The sequence below is a fragment of the Pan paniscus genome, chromosome 4 (genome assembly GCF_029289425.2).
Source record: "Pan paniscus chromosome 4, NHGRI_mPanPan1-v2.0_pri, whole genome shotgun sequence".
NCBI lineage: Eukaryota > Metazoa > Chordata > Mammalia > Primates > Hominidae > Pan > Pan paniscus.
Window position 1 is genome coordinate 38,672,535 of NC_073253.2, and position 17,066 is coordinate 38,689,600.

General features: G+C 39.2%; 2 protein-coding genes across 6 annotated transcripts in view; one reads left to right on the top strand and one right to left on the bottom strand.

Moving 5' to 3' along the window:
- IQGAP2 (IQ motif containing GTPase activating protein 2) overlaps positions 1-17,066 on the bottom strand; it is a 305,238-nt gene that overhangs the window by 75,398 nt on the left and 212,774 nt on the right. For all 5 annotated transcript variants that reach the window (XM_008962842.7, XM_034959927.2, XM_055112283.1 and 2 more), the window contains 2 exons: positions 4,836-4,926; positions 381-548 (listed from right to left, as the gene is read on the bottom strand). In XM_008962842.7, the coding sequence (XP_008961090.4) occupies positions 381-548; positions 4,836-4,926 (259 nt within the window). The remainder of the gene's footprint in view (positions 1-380; positions 549-4,835; positions 4,927-17,066) is intronic.
- F2RL2 (coagulation factor II thrombin receptor like 2) lies at positions 8,865-16,836 on the top strand. The gene is made up of 2 exons (XM_003810448.5): positions 8,865-9,179; positions 13,702-16,836. The coding sequence occupies exons 1-2, from the start codon at positions 9,116-9,118 to the stop codon at positions 14,760-14,762; spliced, it is 1,125 nt and encodes a 374-aa protein (XP_003810496.1). The 5' UTR covers positions 8,865-9,115; the 3' UTR covers positions 14,763-16,836.

The following is a 17,066-nucleotide window of genomic DNA, read 5'->3' on the forward strand; positions in this document are numbered from 1 at the left end:
AGAATTACTCTTTACCCCTACTTAATACTGTACAATCACAAAGGATTAGGTGAGAGAAAATATTAGTGTAAACATCTGTTTATATCACTGGTCTACTCACACGAATAAATGAATCAATAAGCATGACCTGTATAAGGCACAGACTCCTCAAATATGACATTTTCCTAATGCCATCCGTATATTGCCACTGAGCTCATCATAGCTTTCTAAAACTAAAAAGAAACATCTAAAACTTTTCCTAATTTCCTTAGCCATAGATGACAAAAAATTACAGAAATGTTAATTTGAAAGCAATACTTGTCTTAAAATTAAGAAAATATAATACCACAGAAATGATATTTAAAATACTTAGTTTGTGCTAAAGTAACAAACCAACTTACCTCTTTCAGATTTGAGCTCTTTTGCCTTCACAAGGGCATCATAGTATTTGTCAGCACACTCCGGGATTATGTCATTTGCATTAGAAGTGGAAGACTTCAATACAGACAAAATATCACTTGATTTTTTTCCTTCCAAACACTGATTAACATCAACCACCAGAGTAACCCCTGGGTAATTGAAAAAAAAGTTTCTTGTTAATGGTTATCTTCCACTTACTTCAAGGCATGCAAATATATAATTCAACGTTTTAGGAATGCATTAGTATCAAACATTTTTACCCTTTGAGAATATTTACCACATATGCCCAAGACAATCACAAATTCACAGACCAGTTTAGTCCATAAGAAGAATTAGATACCATGGGAGTATGGTTTATTAAAAACAATAGTCTTTCCTGGTTACTCATATGTGGTATGAAGGCACTAGGTTTTGCTTGCTGTAGTAATCTATGAAATGGGGTGAATACACACGAACATAGATATGTAGGTGTAACCTAGGGCATTAACATGTATTTGAGAACTAGTTTTACAAAGACATTTGTTTACTTTAGGATAAGCAAAATCCTTTTTAAGTTATGGAAATCCTGGTATTCTCTTGTATAGTGCTAATATATTTAGCAAGATTGTCACAAACAACCTAAACAAGTGTTCTAGAAAGGCAGAGCTGGTGGATATGTGCAACGGAGTCCTAAAACTTAATTCTGGAACCATTTTAGACCTAACAAGCATTTTATCCCATTGCAAATTTCTACCCCTCCTCATTAACAAAACACATTAAACTCTTGGTTGCCTAAGGAAAGTTAACTTAGTGAATTATTTCCCACTTTAATTCCAGGTAAGAATGTCCAATCGATAGGACTAGAGTTTTCACAACCAGTAAATGCACTGAGTTAGAAAAGTAGAACCAGAAAAATGAAAGAAGCCAAGTTAAAATACTTCCTACATGAAAAACATCTTGATGAAAAGAGAAGGGAGACATGGATGCTTTTTCTTTTTTTCTTACACGTACATCAAACTCTACAAATATTAAATTACAATTTGTTGTCATCAAATTATGTTCACATGTGCATAGCACTATGAGGGTTAAAGGAGAAAGAAAAACAGAGATTGACTTTCAACAACCTGGAGTCAAAGTCATGCAAATCTGGAGGGGCACATATAGATGAAGGGAGAACTTCTCAGGCAAACTCCAGTGGTTGTTGAACAAAAGGTATGGCAGCATGTTCTTATGCTAACAGAGGTTAATAGAACATGGGTAGACATAGCCCTTTCCTCTTCTCCAGGAAAGCTTTGTAGGATAGAGAAAATAGAGTACTGGCAATTGAGAAGTTTGTGGTCCGAGAAAAGTAATAGGAACAAGAAAATGACAAAAGTTATCACATGAACTACATGTGACAGTGTCATCTAACCCAATAAAATGCAATTTTCCTTAAAAGATATTACAAAAGGCACACATTTCTTGGATATATCATCACTAAGTGTCGATGAGCTGGTTCACAGGTCAATTTCCAGATAACTGAAGCTAATTCCTTTATGGATCAACTCTCATCTTAATAGAACCATTTTCGATGAAACTCTAAAACATGCCTTAGAGAAAATCCTAACAGGACAGCTGCTATTGCTCCTTATTTTACCCAAAGTCTATGGTATAAAGTAGGTGCTTAATGTCTGCTGAGAGCTGCCAGAAGAGTCCTTGTCATTAAAATTGTGCTGTGCTATAATCCGGTGAGTGTTATTTTCAAGGACTGTGGAGGTGTTTGGGCTTACTGGCTCCTGCACGAAATAGCCTTAATAACTCCTATGCTTCTTAGTTTTTCCTTCTTCCTTCACTGTCAGCTGTCACTTTTTACTGACATTGGTGTGCCTGCCTATGGCAGCTTAAGCACTTTACTGCCTTGTGACTTGTGGCTTCTGATGTGCTCTAACTCACAACCAACCAGGAAAAGAAACTACCAAGATAATAGAGTTTTGCCTAAGAAAAGAATCAACAGGCTCAAAGTGTCTATCTGAGGGGTGCTCAGTGAATAAAGTAGATTAACTTCAATGCGCTTGCTTTGAGATATCTATTTTGATTGCTTTTTTTCTTAATCTGTGAGTTGTAGCTAAGTTCCAGATAGTTGAAGATATCAGATAGATGACTTTCACTCCAGAAAGTCAGGTATGTTTCTGCCAAGGAACAAATTAAGAAACCTCCATAAATCTCCTAAGAGATCCAAAAAATGTTTGCTTTACATCTTAAGCCATATACCAGCAGGCTCTCTTAAGGCACACATTCACAGTGGAGGTGATAGAACCCCTAACGGGGCAAAAATTAGTTCCTGCAGGGAGGGAGTGAAAAAAATCTCTTTATGTATAAAGTACAGGTCTACATATGGCACATAAACAGGTATACAAAATATCTGTGGCATTAAAATTTCATGGTAAGGAGTGATTAGAGAAAAAACTGTCTAAAAAGATTCCTTAGGGTGCCATAATGAGAAAAAGGTAGAGAAAGACTGCTCTAAGGAATCAAAAGTAGAGGCAAATCTACTTTAAGCAAGCAAGATACTCCAGTGAATGTGAACACTGGGCCAAAATGAAAGGGACTTGAGTTACTCTGCCCTTTTAAATTTTGCTGGTGGTAACATATTTGGGCCAACACATTTTCTTTTATCATATTATCTGAGAGTGTGTGTGATGCTTATAGTGTGTGACCAGAATCTATTTCAAGTCTTCATGCAAATAATGAAGAATGTTTTTAATCAAATTCTTGTTGAAAGTCAGAAAATTCTCATAGGTAGCATTAAGTCTGGAAAATCTTTTTTGCTGTTTAAGATACAGTAAAAGAAAGTATATCAGCTCTTTAAGGGACAGGACAGAGTGAAAAGATAGGATTTTAGATGTGCAATACAGAGTACAAAATCATACATTTGAGAAATCCTCTTACTTTTATAGTCAATAGAACCATGAGTCTCAATGTGAAAAACAGAATCAACTTGACATTTGCAGGCCAAATGTAAGAACAATGAATATAAGAACATTTTAAAAACCTTCTAAATTGGTTTGATTTCTAAGAGACAAATCATAACCATCTTAGGCTATTTGAATGTCTAAATTACAATCTACTTTCTCAAAACTGTCTCTTCAGACCATGGCTTCCTTCAGTTTTATATTTAAGTTGAAATTTCTTATATACACACCTCCACTTCATTATTTTTTTCTTAAGGCGTGCTAGAAAGGAAAGACTTCAAAGTTCCTTAGGGAATAAAAGTTCAGGTTAGAGAAATACACACATTTTTCTAAGCTAAGGAGATAAAGCCCAGATGTTTCTCACAGATGCTTCCGAGGTTGAAAAGCCCATCTGTGGAGTAAGACAAAGTCATCTTAAGAACCTTCTCTGACCTGATACAACAGAATAGATTCTAATTATGCCATCAGTTGGCAGGTTAGTGAAATATATTTTTAGGAATCTTAATTTATATATGGAGAACAGAGGGTTAAACAATTTTATCATTTGAACCAATGTGGGGATTCTGCCAGTTGCTGATTATGCCTATTCCGATTATGCACTCCAGAAGTGGGGAAGTAACCACAGAAGGAGTTTAGGGACCCACTGTGAGATGGATCTGAGCTAATATTCTATTCATCACCTGACCTCCACAAACCCCTACATTGACTGGTGGACCATAGTTATGTTTTGGGCCTCTTGGAATTAGTGTCAGTTCAGAGCAAGTGTCCACTAATTCCCAAAAGTCTGATTATGTACTTTCTCCTAAGTACAGTCACCCTGGTAAAAGGCCATAGGTCCCTTTGTGGGAGGGGTGGAAGAAAGACTAACAGTATAAATTTTTGGTAGTGTAGCTGAGTTTTTCCTCAAGGGGCCTGGCCTTCCCTTCATTTGAGGGGTTCTGGGTTTGTAAACTGGCCCCATTCTGGGAATTGATTGAGGGTCCATGACTATTTTTATGATTCAAGGTAGACTTCTGTTTGCTTGACCCAAAACTCATCCAGTTGTACAGATTAAGTAAGAATTGAGTAGATTGCCAGTCTATTTCACTTCTAGTTGCACCATGATCAGCTAGCCAACTCCATAGGTCTCCTATTGGTTCTGTTTCTGTGGAAAACCCTGGTAACTATAAAGGCCATGGAAAGGAGAAAAAGGCATTTATTAAGTAGAAATGGTCTAGTTCTCTAAAAGTCAAGAGAAAAAAAGAATTTTATTCAATTATACAATTTGAGAGCTTAAAAACTATTTTTTACCTTCTGGATTTTGTTCAGCAACATTGTTACATTTTGTTGGAGATAGAGTCAAATCACTGACAATAGGGCAACCAACTAATTTTGGTACAATTATGTGTCCAAGAACTAAAACTTGGTAAGAATCCAAATCTTTCAGAAATTAAAAATCGCATGACTTCAGGCACATAACCAAATCCAAAAAGGCAAGTTTCAAGAGCAAAGGAGGTGAGGGCTTACATTGTTTTGCTCTGTCCTCGTCCACGTTGGCCTCATCGACGGCTTGCTGTATCTCATCCAGCCAAAGCACTTTGGAAACACTCTCAGAGTCCTGGGGACAATGTCACAGAATAAAAAGAAAGAAGAGTGAATGATGAGGAAACAGAATTAATAACTGCTTTTGAGGAGCCATTTAATCATAATTCCCACAAATTCTTAATCAGCAACTATCCAGCTCTGCCATATACTGTACACACTGCTAATGAAGCAGACCCCAAACCTGACCACTTCCTCCTTCTTCCCCACCACTCTTTAGTCCAGCCCCCCATCATCTCCCAACTGGACAGCTGCATCAGCCCCCTAGCAGCTTCTGCTGCATCTAAGCTTGCCCTCACCACAGTGGCCCTCTACAGAGGGCCCAGAGGATCCCTTCAAAATAGATAGCTCAGTGCACCACTCCTCTACTTAAAGCTTCCCCAAAGGCTTCCCCTGGCAGTTAGAAGGAAACACAGGGTGCCTTCTCAGGGATGGCGGGGCTCCAACAGCATGGCCCTGCCTACTGCCTCTCTGGCTGCACCTCACACCCGTTTACTTCCCCCTTCCTGTTCTAGACCTTCACACGAGTCTCTTTCAGACCACAATACTCTACCCTCACTGTGTGGCTGTTGGCTTTTTCTTACCATTCAGGTCTCAACTCAAATGCTACCTACTCCAAAAAGTCTTCCCGGGCTACCCTAGTCAAACACTCTCTCCCTCAATCAATTGCTGTGGTTCCCAAACTAAGTGTCAAGGTGTCCCAGGGTACCATGGGATATTTTTAATTTGAGAGAAACACAGGGATCATCGATATTTATCAGACACAGAGACAAAAATTAAAAACAAACAACAACATGGTGATTGTCTTCAAGGACCTAACAATGTAGTGTAAGAGACAGATGTGTCAAGACATATAGCTGGGCATGGTGGCTTACACCTGTAATCCCAGCACTTTGAGAGGCTGAGGGTGGTGGACCACTTGAGGTCAGGAGTTCGAGACCAGCCTGGCCAACATGGTGAAACCTCATCTCTACTAAAAATACAAAAATTAGCCAGGAGTGGTGGTGCACGCCTGTAGTCCCAGCTACTTGGGAGGAAGGCGGGAGGATTGCTTGAACCTGGTGGGTGGAGGTTGCAGTAAGCCAAGGTCAGGCCACTGAACTCCAGCCTTGGGACAGAGTGAGACTCTGTCTCACAAAAAAAAAAAAAAAAAAAAAAAAAAAAAAGAAAAGAAAAAAAAAAGAAAAAGAATTATAATACAATGTGATCAGGGCAATATATACTGCAGACACATGATCCAGACATAGGTGAGAAAGGGTTAACCTACGGTAAAGGTGTCGAGTTGCAGGGGGAGCAAAGACTAAGTAGTTAAAGATAGCTTTAGAAAGGAAGCAACAGCAGCAATGAAAATGTATTGCATTATTCCTATTATAGGTAAATATTCCTATTTAACTTTGGGTTGATTCTGATGGTCCTGCTACAAAAGCAGCCCTGACAGATATTAAGTGGAACTTCTAGGTAGCAATTGTGTTTTATAAAATCTTTTCCGAGATGGCAAGTAAATAATTATCAGCAGAGATATTTTCAGGAAACATGTGACATTTAACAAATGGGAACATTTTATCTATGTGTAGGAATAAGTGTCGTGTTCTAAATCCTAAGTCAAGACTGTGATGAATGAAAGGTAATGGATCTGGCACCGACTCCGTCATTTAAAACAAGATGGATGGGGGCAGGAAGGAGAGGAAATAGTCACTGGTTCCTCTGGCAGGCTTCTAACACTATTTTCCTCAGAGGTTAACGTGAGATAATGCATGTGGAAAGGGCTCTGAAAATGAGATAAGCTATCTGTTATTTCATCCTGCAACATCTGGGCTAAAGGAGACCTCTGGGGAAGTGTTGGTGCCTGCTTCCACAATCACCTCTAGCTACGCGGCAGACTACAAGGGAAGCATCAGCAAGATTTTCCATTTCTTTCAAGAATGGATGGGGAGGCTCAAACAGGAAGCTGGGTGGAAAGGGGAAGACTAGAGGAGGAAAAAAAGAGACAGGGAAGCAGGAGCTAATTTTTCTCTGTTCACAAGATCTAAGAGAACCCAACACTCCCCAGCTATAGCCTAAAAACTAAGCTCTATGAGTTCATTTATGTGTCTCAGTTCTTTTGAAGGGTATTTGCCTTCCTTCATAACTTATCACTGTAGAAGATACACCACACAGATTTTTACCCAGATGAGAAGGCAGTAACAATCTTACTTCAAAGCTTAAAGTATTAGTCTTATAGGCCAAACTGAAGAGAGAAATTACAAATCAGATGAATTTAAGTCAACGGTTTAAATTATGAAACATTGAACTAAAGATTACTCGAGTTAAATGTAAAACCAAAAGTAAAAGCTGAATCTTATCAATGTAAAGTCTGCTTTTTCTTATTTTATTTATTTTATTTTTGAGATGGAGTGTTGCTCTGTCACCCAGGCTTGCTCACTGCAACCTCCGCCTCTCAGGGTCAAGCTATTCTCCTGCCTCAGCCTCCCAAGTAGCTGGGATAACAGGCGCCCGCCACCACGCTCAGCTAATTTTTGTATTTTTAGTAGAGATGGGGTTTCACCATGTTGGTCAGGCTGGTCTCAAACTCCTGACCTCAAGTGATCCCCCCACCTCAGCCTTACAAAATGCTGGGATTACAGGCATGAGCCACTGTGCCCAGCCAAGTCTGCTTTTTCAGTTGCTCACCAGAAGACTGAAAATAATAGTATATTTATGGGATGGCCACACCTCCACTTCAGTTAAACAGCCAGGTTCAACATAAGAGTTACAAATGAATTAAATGACCAGAAACTAGGCCATGTGCAAATCAAGTCATAAATTCCTGAATTTAGATAACTCCCAGAAAAGTTCTAATGAAACAAAAAAAACCTTTGTCAATATTTTATGTTTTATATTTCTGCAATATAATAACATTCTATCTCAGTTTGTATAATCATATATTATGTAGTTGAAGTATTAAACACTGACCTTTGTAAAAATCTTGGTCTAATGTAATTTAATCAAGATGTGAAAGGTTTCCGCAGATCAATTTCTTCCTAGCATATCCCTAGCCTTTAAGTCTCATGTGAAATTTGTATTTTCTGATTCTTGCTGCATTTTGTAAAGAGCAGGCTGTGGGATGGTCAGGCTTCAAGTTTAAATTTTATTAACTACAGAAAAATCTGTTATAATGCAATTTTTTACTGTATATTAAGTCATACTCTACAGAATATAACAATTCATAAAAGCTTATATGTTGTACAACAATGTGAATGTATTTAACATTACTGAACTGTACACTTAATACTGGTTAAGATAGTAAATTTTATGTTACGTATATTTTACCACTATTAAAAATATCTTATTGTAGACTTATTCACCAACACTCATGGAATAAAGGGAGTCCTCATTTTCATGATGTGCTATGATTTTAGTTTAACTGAACAGCGTTGTTTGGGAGGTTCCTCCAGTTATCTGACCCTAAGGGTTATTGAATGGCTCAAAACACATCAAGATAAGGCAAAAAAAAAAAAAAGCCTGAACAAACCCCATCCTCACCTGGCGAAGAAAAACCACCACCACTCAAAAGCCAGGTTCTGGCCAGGCACTGACGACAAACTGAAATCAATATTACATTGATGGAAAATTTTCAAAGTGATTCACCGCTCAATTTGAATTTCTTAAAAGTTTGTTTTCCATGATTAATTTATAATTATGTAAAGTGTTTAAGGATTAAGATTTGAAATAGCTGGGAAGATAAAGGAAAGGATAATTTATTAAGTAGAAATTACACTCTGGAACTGCATTTTTAAAACGGATAAGAAATGAAATGTGGGACAGATTCAAAACTTACTGCTGCTCAACATCTGTTTTTGGCTTAGTTCCGTAAAGGTCTGTGTAATTTCTGCCATTCTTTAAATGCAAATATACTAGGGGAGAATAACAGCACCTATTCAGAATAGATTGTTGGGGGTGGTTAAGAGTTAAATGGCTTTCTCCAGGGATAACGTAACACGTTCAGAGGCTTGGCCTGAGTCACGCTTACTGAAGCATCGAGTGGATTACATCCTTTCCCTGCGGAGGACCAGGGCAAGTTTCCTGCCTGCACGGCACAGGAGAGCAAACTTCTACAGACAGACCAAGGCTTCCATTTGCTGCTGACACATGGAACTGAGGTGAAATTGTGCTCCATGATTTTACAGATTTCATAACGTTTAAGAGACGGGACTTAGGTCATCAAAATGAAAGCCCTCATCTTTGTAGCTGCTGGCCTCCTGCTTCTGTTGCCCACTTTTTGTCAGAGTGGTAAGCAATTTTCTCAGGGGGTAGGATGGGGATGTGGGTTTCTGTTACAAATTAAGAGTCAACTGAACCTAGGTTTCTTTGCATCTCATACAAACTGTAAACCCCAAAGGCAGTTTGATCTTTATTATTAAAAGGTAGAATCATGGAAATGAACATCTATAGTTCATTCACTCTATTCAAACCTGGTCATAGACTAAGTGTTCCCTCCTGATGTTTAAAAATGTGTGGCGTATTCAAGATTTTAGATGTCTACAATTAAGTCAGGGAGCAATTTTGAAAGTCGTTTTTGTGTTTGTAAGAATTTCTCTTCTGGTTAAGCAAAGATGGCACTTTTTCTAGGGATTAAAATATATATCCTGTGTTTAAACCTCTTGGTGAGACATAAATGGGAGAAACAAGAATACTGCCAGAAAGAGAAAGTCATCTGCTTTCAATAGCTGGCAATGCTAATAAGTCAGTATTTCCGAAATGAATGACCTTTTTTGACTTTAAGTGGGGAGTTCTCCCTACCCTCATATATGATTTTTTGATTTTAAAAATAAGGTCTCCCAAATACTATTATTCAACTTTGAATGTACTTTCCACTTTACCCATCACAATGTTAGCCTGAAACCTCCTGCTTTTTCCAAAAATAACAAATTTGGGATAGGTCTGTACCTGTTACTCTTTGTTAGGTCACACACTCCAGTCAACATTGTTAGGAGTGGGAGAGGCAAAGACTGGACATAGCAAGGGAAACAAAAACAGAAATCAATGCTTTCTAAAGGAACATTGCTTAAATTCACATTTGGAATCCCTGAGCGGTTGCAGAGAGCTCTAAGAGAATCTGTGGTGATTAGCAGTAAGCACATGTGGGATTTATGAATATAATAAGTGCACGCTCTTTCTGGGAGTAGATGGGCCAATATGTTGAGAAGCAGAATTGCAAAAGAAGCAAGGTTTTCGGGGGTGGTTCCTTCAAGACGCTAGTAGGGTTTGATGGAGGTGAAAACGGGGGCCTCTGAAGGAAACAAAGAGGCAGTGAATTTGCTTTCTTCCATGGGGTGGGGGAGAAATGTGAAGGAAGAATGAAGCAAGCTTGTCCAACCTGCCTTATTTCGTTGTGGTTTTGTTTTGTTTTAGGATTTTAGCAGCCTGAAGCCATGGTTTTTAGTTTCTGTCTCTAGAGATAAACGGAAAAGAGGGATGAGGAAGGGGCTTTACTGGCTCAACTAGAAACAGAAACTATGAATCCATGACTGTATTCTCTCCCTTGGACACCCCTGAGAGGCCGGAGTTCATTCTCTTTGGATTAGTTCTTCAAGGCCTTTTCCCGGATAGAAAAACATTTCCGAAATATTATGCCCAATGGAAGCCTCTATAAAGAATTAAAATACAATAAAAAAAATTTAACAATGAATACAATTCATAAGGAAAACCAGGCTCTGAGGAATAAAAGACTTATTTAAGTGGACCCAGATCTGGCATTCTCACGGAAAATGGAATCAAATCAACTTTTCCACAAAACACAGGCACTGTTTGGCATGTCTGGAGGCATGATGTCTTGCTAAATCCCAGAAACTTTCTGAAAACGGACAAACACTTGGTTTTAACAGCTTTTTAAAATCAGGCTAATAACCTGTACGGCATGCTCTTCAGGCACCATTCTCTAACTTTGTGCCTATCTTTAAAGGCACTTCTCTTTGGGTGATGTCAGATGCAAGAACTTTTCCAAAATGCAAAAGTGAGCAGAAGGGTTTGTGTGTCACACAACACAGCTTCTAAGATCACCTCTAAATACAGGCATAGAAGAATGCTGCCTCCCAAATTTTTCTTTCCTTTTCTTTAATCTACCTTTTCTTAAATGATACCTGATCACCTCCATACCCCTCAGTTACTAGGACACACCTCCTCTATTTTACACCGTGAATTCAGCTTGTGCAATCTCAGGTTTACGTGGAGGGTTTCCATTTCACCCGGGAGCTAACTGCTAGAGATTAAAGCAGGAAGAGAAACTGGCTCTGAATGAAACATAGGTTACTAAACACTAACTTCAAGTATTCAATATGGAGGAATTTTGAGGCCATGGGACAAGACATAATGGCGCAGTACTGGCATTTTAAATCGATAAGAATGAGGTTTATATTTGGCATAGAAGTCTATCTTAAAGGTAACATTAGAAATCTGGGAGAATCTATTTTCTATACATGTGAAAGGGTTACAAAAAGTTATATAATAATAAATGTTCAGGTTTGAGCTTTAAGATTTTGTTTTTGAAATTGCAGGAATTAGGATTATTAACATCAACATGCCAAGTAACACCAAATATTGATAGCATATAGTTGATGTGTTTCTATCTTTTAAAGAATTCATTTCCAACTTCTTAGGTCCTCATACCGATTTCATCTTCCGATTTTTCCTCCTTTGTTTCCTCTTCCCTTAAAATCTGTCATTACCCCTAAAGTCCACCTTTGGATTCTTTCTTCTCATAACTCCCCCTAGGCCATCTCAACCAATCCCATTAAATTAAACGAGAGCCTCCATGCAGACTACAATAAATCATGCCTCTAATTTGGGCTCCTGGAATTTTGGACCCACATCCAGTCTTCTAACCAGTTGCTGGACATTTTACACACTAATATTCCACCAGCAACTCATCCTCAGTCAGACTAAAAACAGATTGTAGCTTCTCCCCGATCCTGTCTCCTTGTCTCCCTCCAACTCAGTTAATGGCATCCTCTCCCTCCAAGTCATCTAGAGTAGAAACCTGAGTCATTATTGCTTCCTGCCTCTCCCTCACTGCACCCCAAAGCCAATCAGACACCAAGTCCCTTTAAGCCGCCATCAGAGTCTCACGTGTTCGCCTCTGCCTTTCCATAACCACTGTTCTAGCTCAGTAACTCACTGAGCTATGAATGATGACAGTAGCCTCCAAATCAGGTCCCCTTGCCTGTAATTTCTTACCTTTCCAATCTGTTCTCTACACTATTACCTAAGTCATCTTAAAAACAAGTCAAAATAACGGCTATATTCGTTTCCTACTGCTGCTATATCAAATCATTACGAACTGAGTGGCTTAAAACAACAGATTATATTTCTGGAGATCAGAGGTCTTAAAATCAAGGCTGTTGGTGGGGTTGTGTTCATTCTGGAGGCTCTAGGAGAGAATCAGCTATCTTGCTTTTTTCAGCTTCTAGAATCTGCCTGCATTCCTTGGGTTATGACCCTTTCTTCCATCTTCAAAGCCAGCAGCATAGCGTCTTCAAATCTCTGACTTTGACAACCCTCTTACCTTCCCCTTATATGGACTGTTATGATTATATTTGACCCACCCAGGCAATCCAGGAAAATCTCATTTTAAGATCCTTAACTGGCCGGGCGCGGTGGCTCACGCCTGTAATCCCAGCACTTTGGGTGGCCGAGGCGGGCAGATCACGAGGTCAGGAGATCGAGACCATCCTGGCTAACATGGTGAAACCCTGTCTCTACTAAAAAAATACAAAAAATTAGCCAGGCCTAGTGGCAGGCGCTTGTAGTCCCAGCTACTGGGGAGGCTGAGGCAGGAGAATGGCGTGAACCCGGGAGGCGGAGGTTGCAGTGAGCTGAGATCGTGCCACTGCACTCCAGCCTGGGCGACAGAGTGAGACTGTCTCAAAAAAAAAAAAAAAAAAGAAGATCCTTAACTAAGTTAGATCTGCAAAATCCCTTTTGCTAGGTAAAGGAATATACTTGTAGGTTCCAGGAATTAGCAGGTAGAATCTTTGCGGGGGGCTACTATTCTGCCTAACACAATGGTCATTCCTCTGTTCAAAATTGTGTGTGCAATCCCATCATCTGTGAATAGACATATGATTTCTTAGGACAGTTTAGAGGCCCTTCAGGAATTTAGCTGTCACCCACTCTTTCAATTTCCTTTCTCAGCTGCACTTTATTCGCATAAGACAATGCATTTTTATGCATCTTCTCCACGAGTAGCATTACTTACAGATAGAAATGGATTTTATTTAAAACTTTACACCACTGACACATCAATGTACAATAAAAATTTGCTAAATCAACTTATCTGGCATTCCCAGATCCCATGATAGCCCACACTATGCTTCTGTCCATTCATCACCAGCAGAATCTTACTCATTAAATTCCATCTTTTTAGGAACCTTGCTAGTCTTTGCTCAAGTTCATCTTTTCCTTGACATTTCGCTCAAACATCTGAATCTATTAAGTATTGTCTGAATGCCTGTATAGTTTGTAGTCAACATGCCTATAATGTTCTGATGGGCTATTTTTCTTTCTTCTAATAGTATTATAAACACTTTACATACAAGGACTGATCATTTAGTTTTTGTTTCCGCACAAGATAGTGTTGTTCTGGGGCATATGATATGTATTAAATATATGCTTGTTGACTGCCTAATCTACAATAACTTTTTAAAATAAAAATGATCTTAAATTCTACAATCACAGAAATTATTTACAAATAATTAAACACACTTTCTTTTCTCTTGAACTATACATTTATGTTAATACTTTCTTTCAATTACAGGCATGGAAAATGATACAAACAACTTGGCAAAGCCAACCTTACCCATTAAGACCTTTCGTGGAGCTCCCCCAAATTCTTTTGAAGAGTTCCCCTTTTCTGCCTTGGAAGGCTGGACAGGAGCCACGATTACTGTAAAAATTAAGTGCCCTGAAGAAAGTGCTTCACATCTCCATGTGAAAAATGCTACCATGGGGTACCTGACCAGCTCCTTAAGTACTAAACTGATACCTGCCATCTACCTCCTGGTGTTTGTAGTTGGTGTCCCGGCCAATGCTGTGACCCTGTGGATGCTTTTCTTCAGGACCAGATCCATCTGTACCACTGTATTCTACACCAACCTGGCCATTGCAGATTTTCTTTTTTGTGTTACATTGCCCTTTAAGATAGCTTATCATCTCAATGGGAACAACTGGGTATTTGGAGAGGTCCTGTGCCGGGCCACCACAGTCATCTTCTATGGCAACATGTACTGCTCCATTCTGCTCCTTGCCTGCATCAGCATCAACCGCTACCTGGCCATCGTCCATCCGTTCACCTACCGGGGCCTGCCCAAGCACACCTATGCCTTGGTAACATGTGGACTGGTGTGGGCAACAGTTTTCTTATATATGCTGCCATTTTTCATACTGAAGCAGGAATATTATCTTGTTCAGCCAGACATCACCACCTGCCATGATGTTCACAACACTTGCGAGTCCTCGTCTCCCTTCCAACTCTATTACTTCATCTCCTTGGCATTCTTTGGATTCTTAATTCCATTTGTGCTTATCATCTACTGCTACGCAGCCATCATCCGGACACTTAATGCATACGATCATAGATGGTTGTGGTATGTTAAGGCGAGTCTCCTCATCCTTGTGATTTTTACCATTTGCTTTGCTCCAAGCAATATTATTCTTATTATTCACCATGCTAACTACTACTACAACAACACTGATGGCTTATATTTTATATATCTCATAGCTTTGTGCCTGGGTAGCCTTAATAGTTGCTTAGATCCATTCCTTTATTTTCTCATGTCAAAAACCAGAAATCACTCCACTGCTTACCTTACAAAATAGTGAAATGATCTTAGAGAACAAGGACAGCCATCACAGAGAACGTCTGTTTTCACGAACAACATAAGCATAGTGCAAGGAGCTCCATTTCCGAGCTCCTAAGAAATATGCTTCAAAGGTCAAACATTACAAAAGCATTAGTAGTTTGTTTGTTTGTTTTTGAGACTGAGTCTCACTTTATCACCCAGACTGGCGTGCAGTGGCACTATCTTGGCTCATTGCAACCTCTGCCTCCCAGGTCAGCCTCCCAAGTAGCTGGGATTACACCACCATGCCCAGCTACTAAAAATACTTGTATTTTTAGTAGAGACGGGGTTTCACCATGTTGGCCAGGCTGGTCTTGAACTCCTGACCTCAAGTGATCTTCCGGCCTCAGCCTCCCAAAGTGCTGGATTACAGGAGTGAGCCACTGAGCCAGCCAGCATTAGTAATTTTTAAAAACACTTTATCAGTATTTTAAAAATGTTAATGCAGGAGAAAAGATATCACAACTCTATGGAAAATGACATTTCCATTTGCCTTATTGCTACTTCAAGCTCTTTAAATCACCATCTTCCCTATTTCTGTGAGTGGTATTGCCATCCTTGACATTTGACATCATTTTTTATTCTTTGGTCTCTTTTGACTCTCATACTGGTGGCTGCCTCATCAACTGATTCTATCTTTGTAGGGTCCCTCACCAGGGTCTTTTATCTAGTTTCACCTTTGCCTTCTTTTTTCCTTTTTTTAATAGAGACAGTGTCTCGCTTCGTCACCTGCCTGAAGTGCAGTAGCCTGATCATAGCTCACGTCAGCCTCCAACTCCTGGGCTCAAGCAATCCTGCTGTCTCAGCCTCCCAAGTAACTAAGACTACAGGCATGCACCACCATACCCAACTAATTTTATTTTTTATTTTTTGCAGAGATGGAGTCTCACTGTTGCCCAGGCTGGTCTTGAACTCCTGGTCTCGAGTGATCTTCCTATCTCAGCCTCCCAAAGTGCTGGGACTACAGGCATGAGCCACTACGCCCAGGCCACCTCTACCTTCTAACCATTCTCTCCACTGCCAGCCTACCCTCCACCACTTCACAAGTCCTGCCAGATTAATCTTCCTTAGATATCAGTTAGGATACATCACTAAAACGTTTCCACTAACTCCACTGTTTCTATAATAAATCATAAATCTTTAGCCTGGCATTCAAGGCTAACTTGCTAATCACACTTCCCATTAAACCTTGCTTATGATATAGGCACCAACCAAACCTCTTGCTCTGCTATACCTCCACTCTGCCTCAGACTGAAAAGCTAGTCCTAACATCTTTGCCTTAATTCTGTTCATTTTTTCAAGTCCTTGAAGGACCATTCTTCCCTGATTCTCAGGCTAGAAGTGTCACTTTTCTTATCTGTACTTCCAAAGCACTTTCGTATATTTTTATTATGGCATTTATATATAGTTCATTTATATTTAAATTTTAATTCCATGAACAATCAAGTACCAAGTATAATGGAGAAGGTGCTCATCCTCTGCCTTCCTTGAGCTTCTGGGTGATGCCAGGCCCAAGTCTTTGTGGCGCCCAGCTCTATGCTTTGAATACTATGTGGCTGAATGAATTTTTAAAATCTCAAAGCAGTTAAACAGCAGGAAAGCCCATTAACTTCGTACTGAAAAAGCAACATACTGTGATGATATGGGATGATATCATTTCAGGTTGGGCATACAAAAAAATAAGGAAGCTAAACTAAGACTATACTCACCAGGCCATTTAGAAGTTTTAAATAATGCCTCCACTATTTTTTTTCTTAGACATAGCTTTTAATGGGGAAATGGAATTTTGTTATTAATACCCATTATATTCCTGTAAGTAAATGACTATTTTTCCCTTAACTCAGTGATTAGACAGGAGGGAAGATATTAGTGATTAGACAGGAGGGAAGATATTAGTGGTAAAGAGTGAATGATAGTAGTGAATATAAATGGGGCTGAGGAAACTTTAAGCATAAAAGATTCCTGAGATGACTTTACAAGTCTGTACGAATCTGCCTTGACTGTATATTTCATACTGCCCAACAAAACAATAAAAAACAATTTTAAATGCATATTTTTAAATGTACACAGTTTTCTATTTCATTGGACTTAAGTAAAAAGCGTCCACATGAAGACCCTTTATGATATGTGTGTGGTTATGCAAAGAGCAAAACTCAGGTAAACACTAAAGTGAGAATGAAAAACAAACCTAAAGTAAGTTTCAAGAAGATAGAAACTTAAATGGAAGGAGCTGACTTCTGAAAACTAAGTCATCAATTACAACACAGTTTTACCTAAGGAA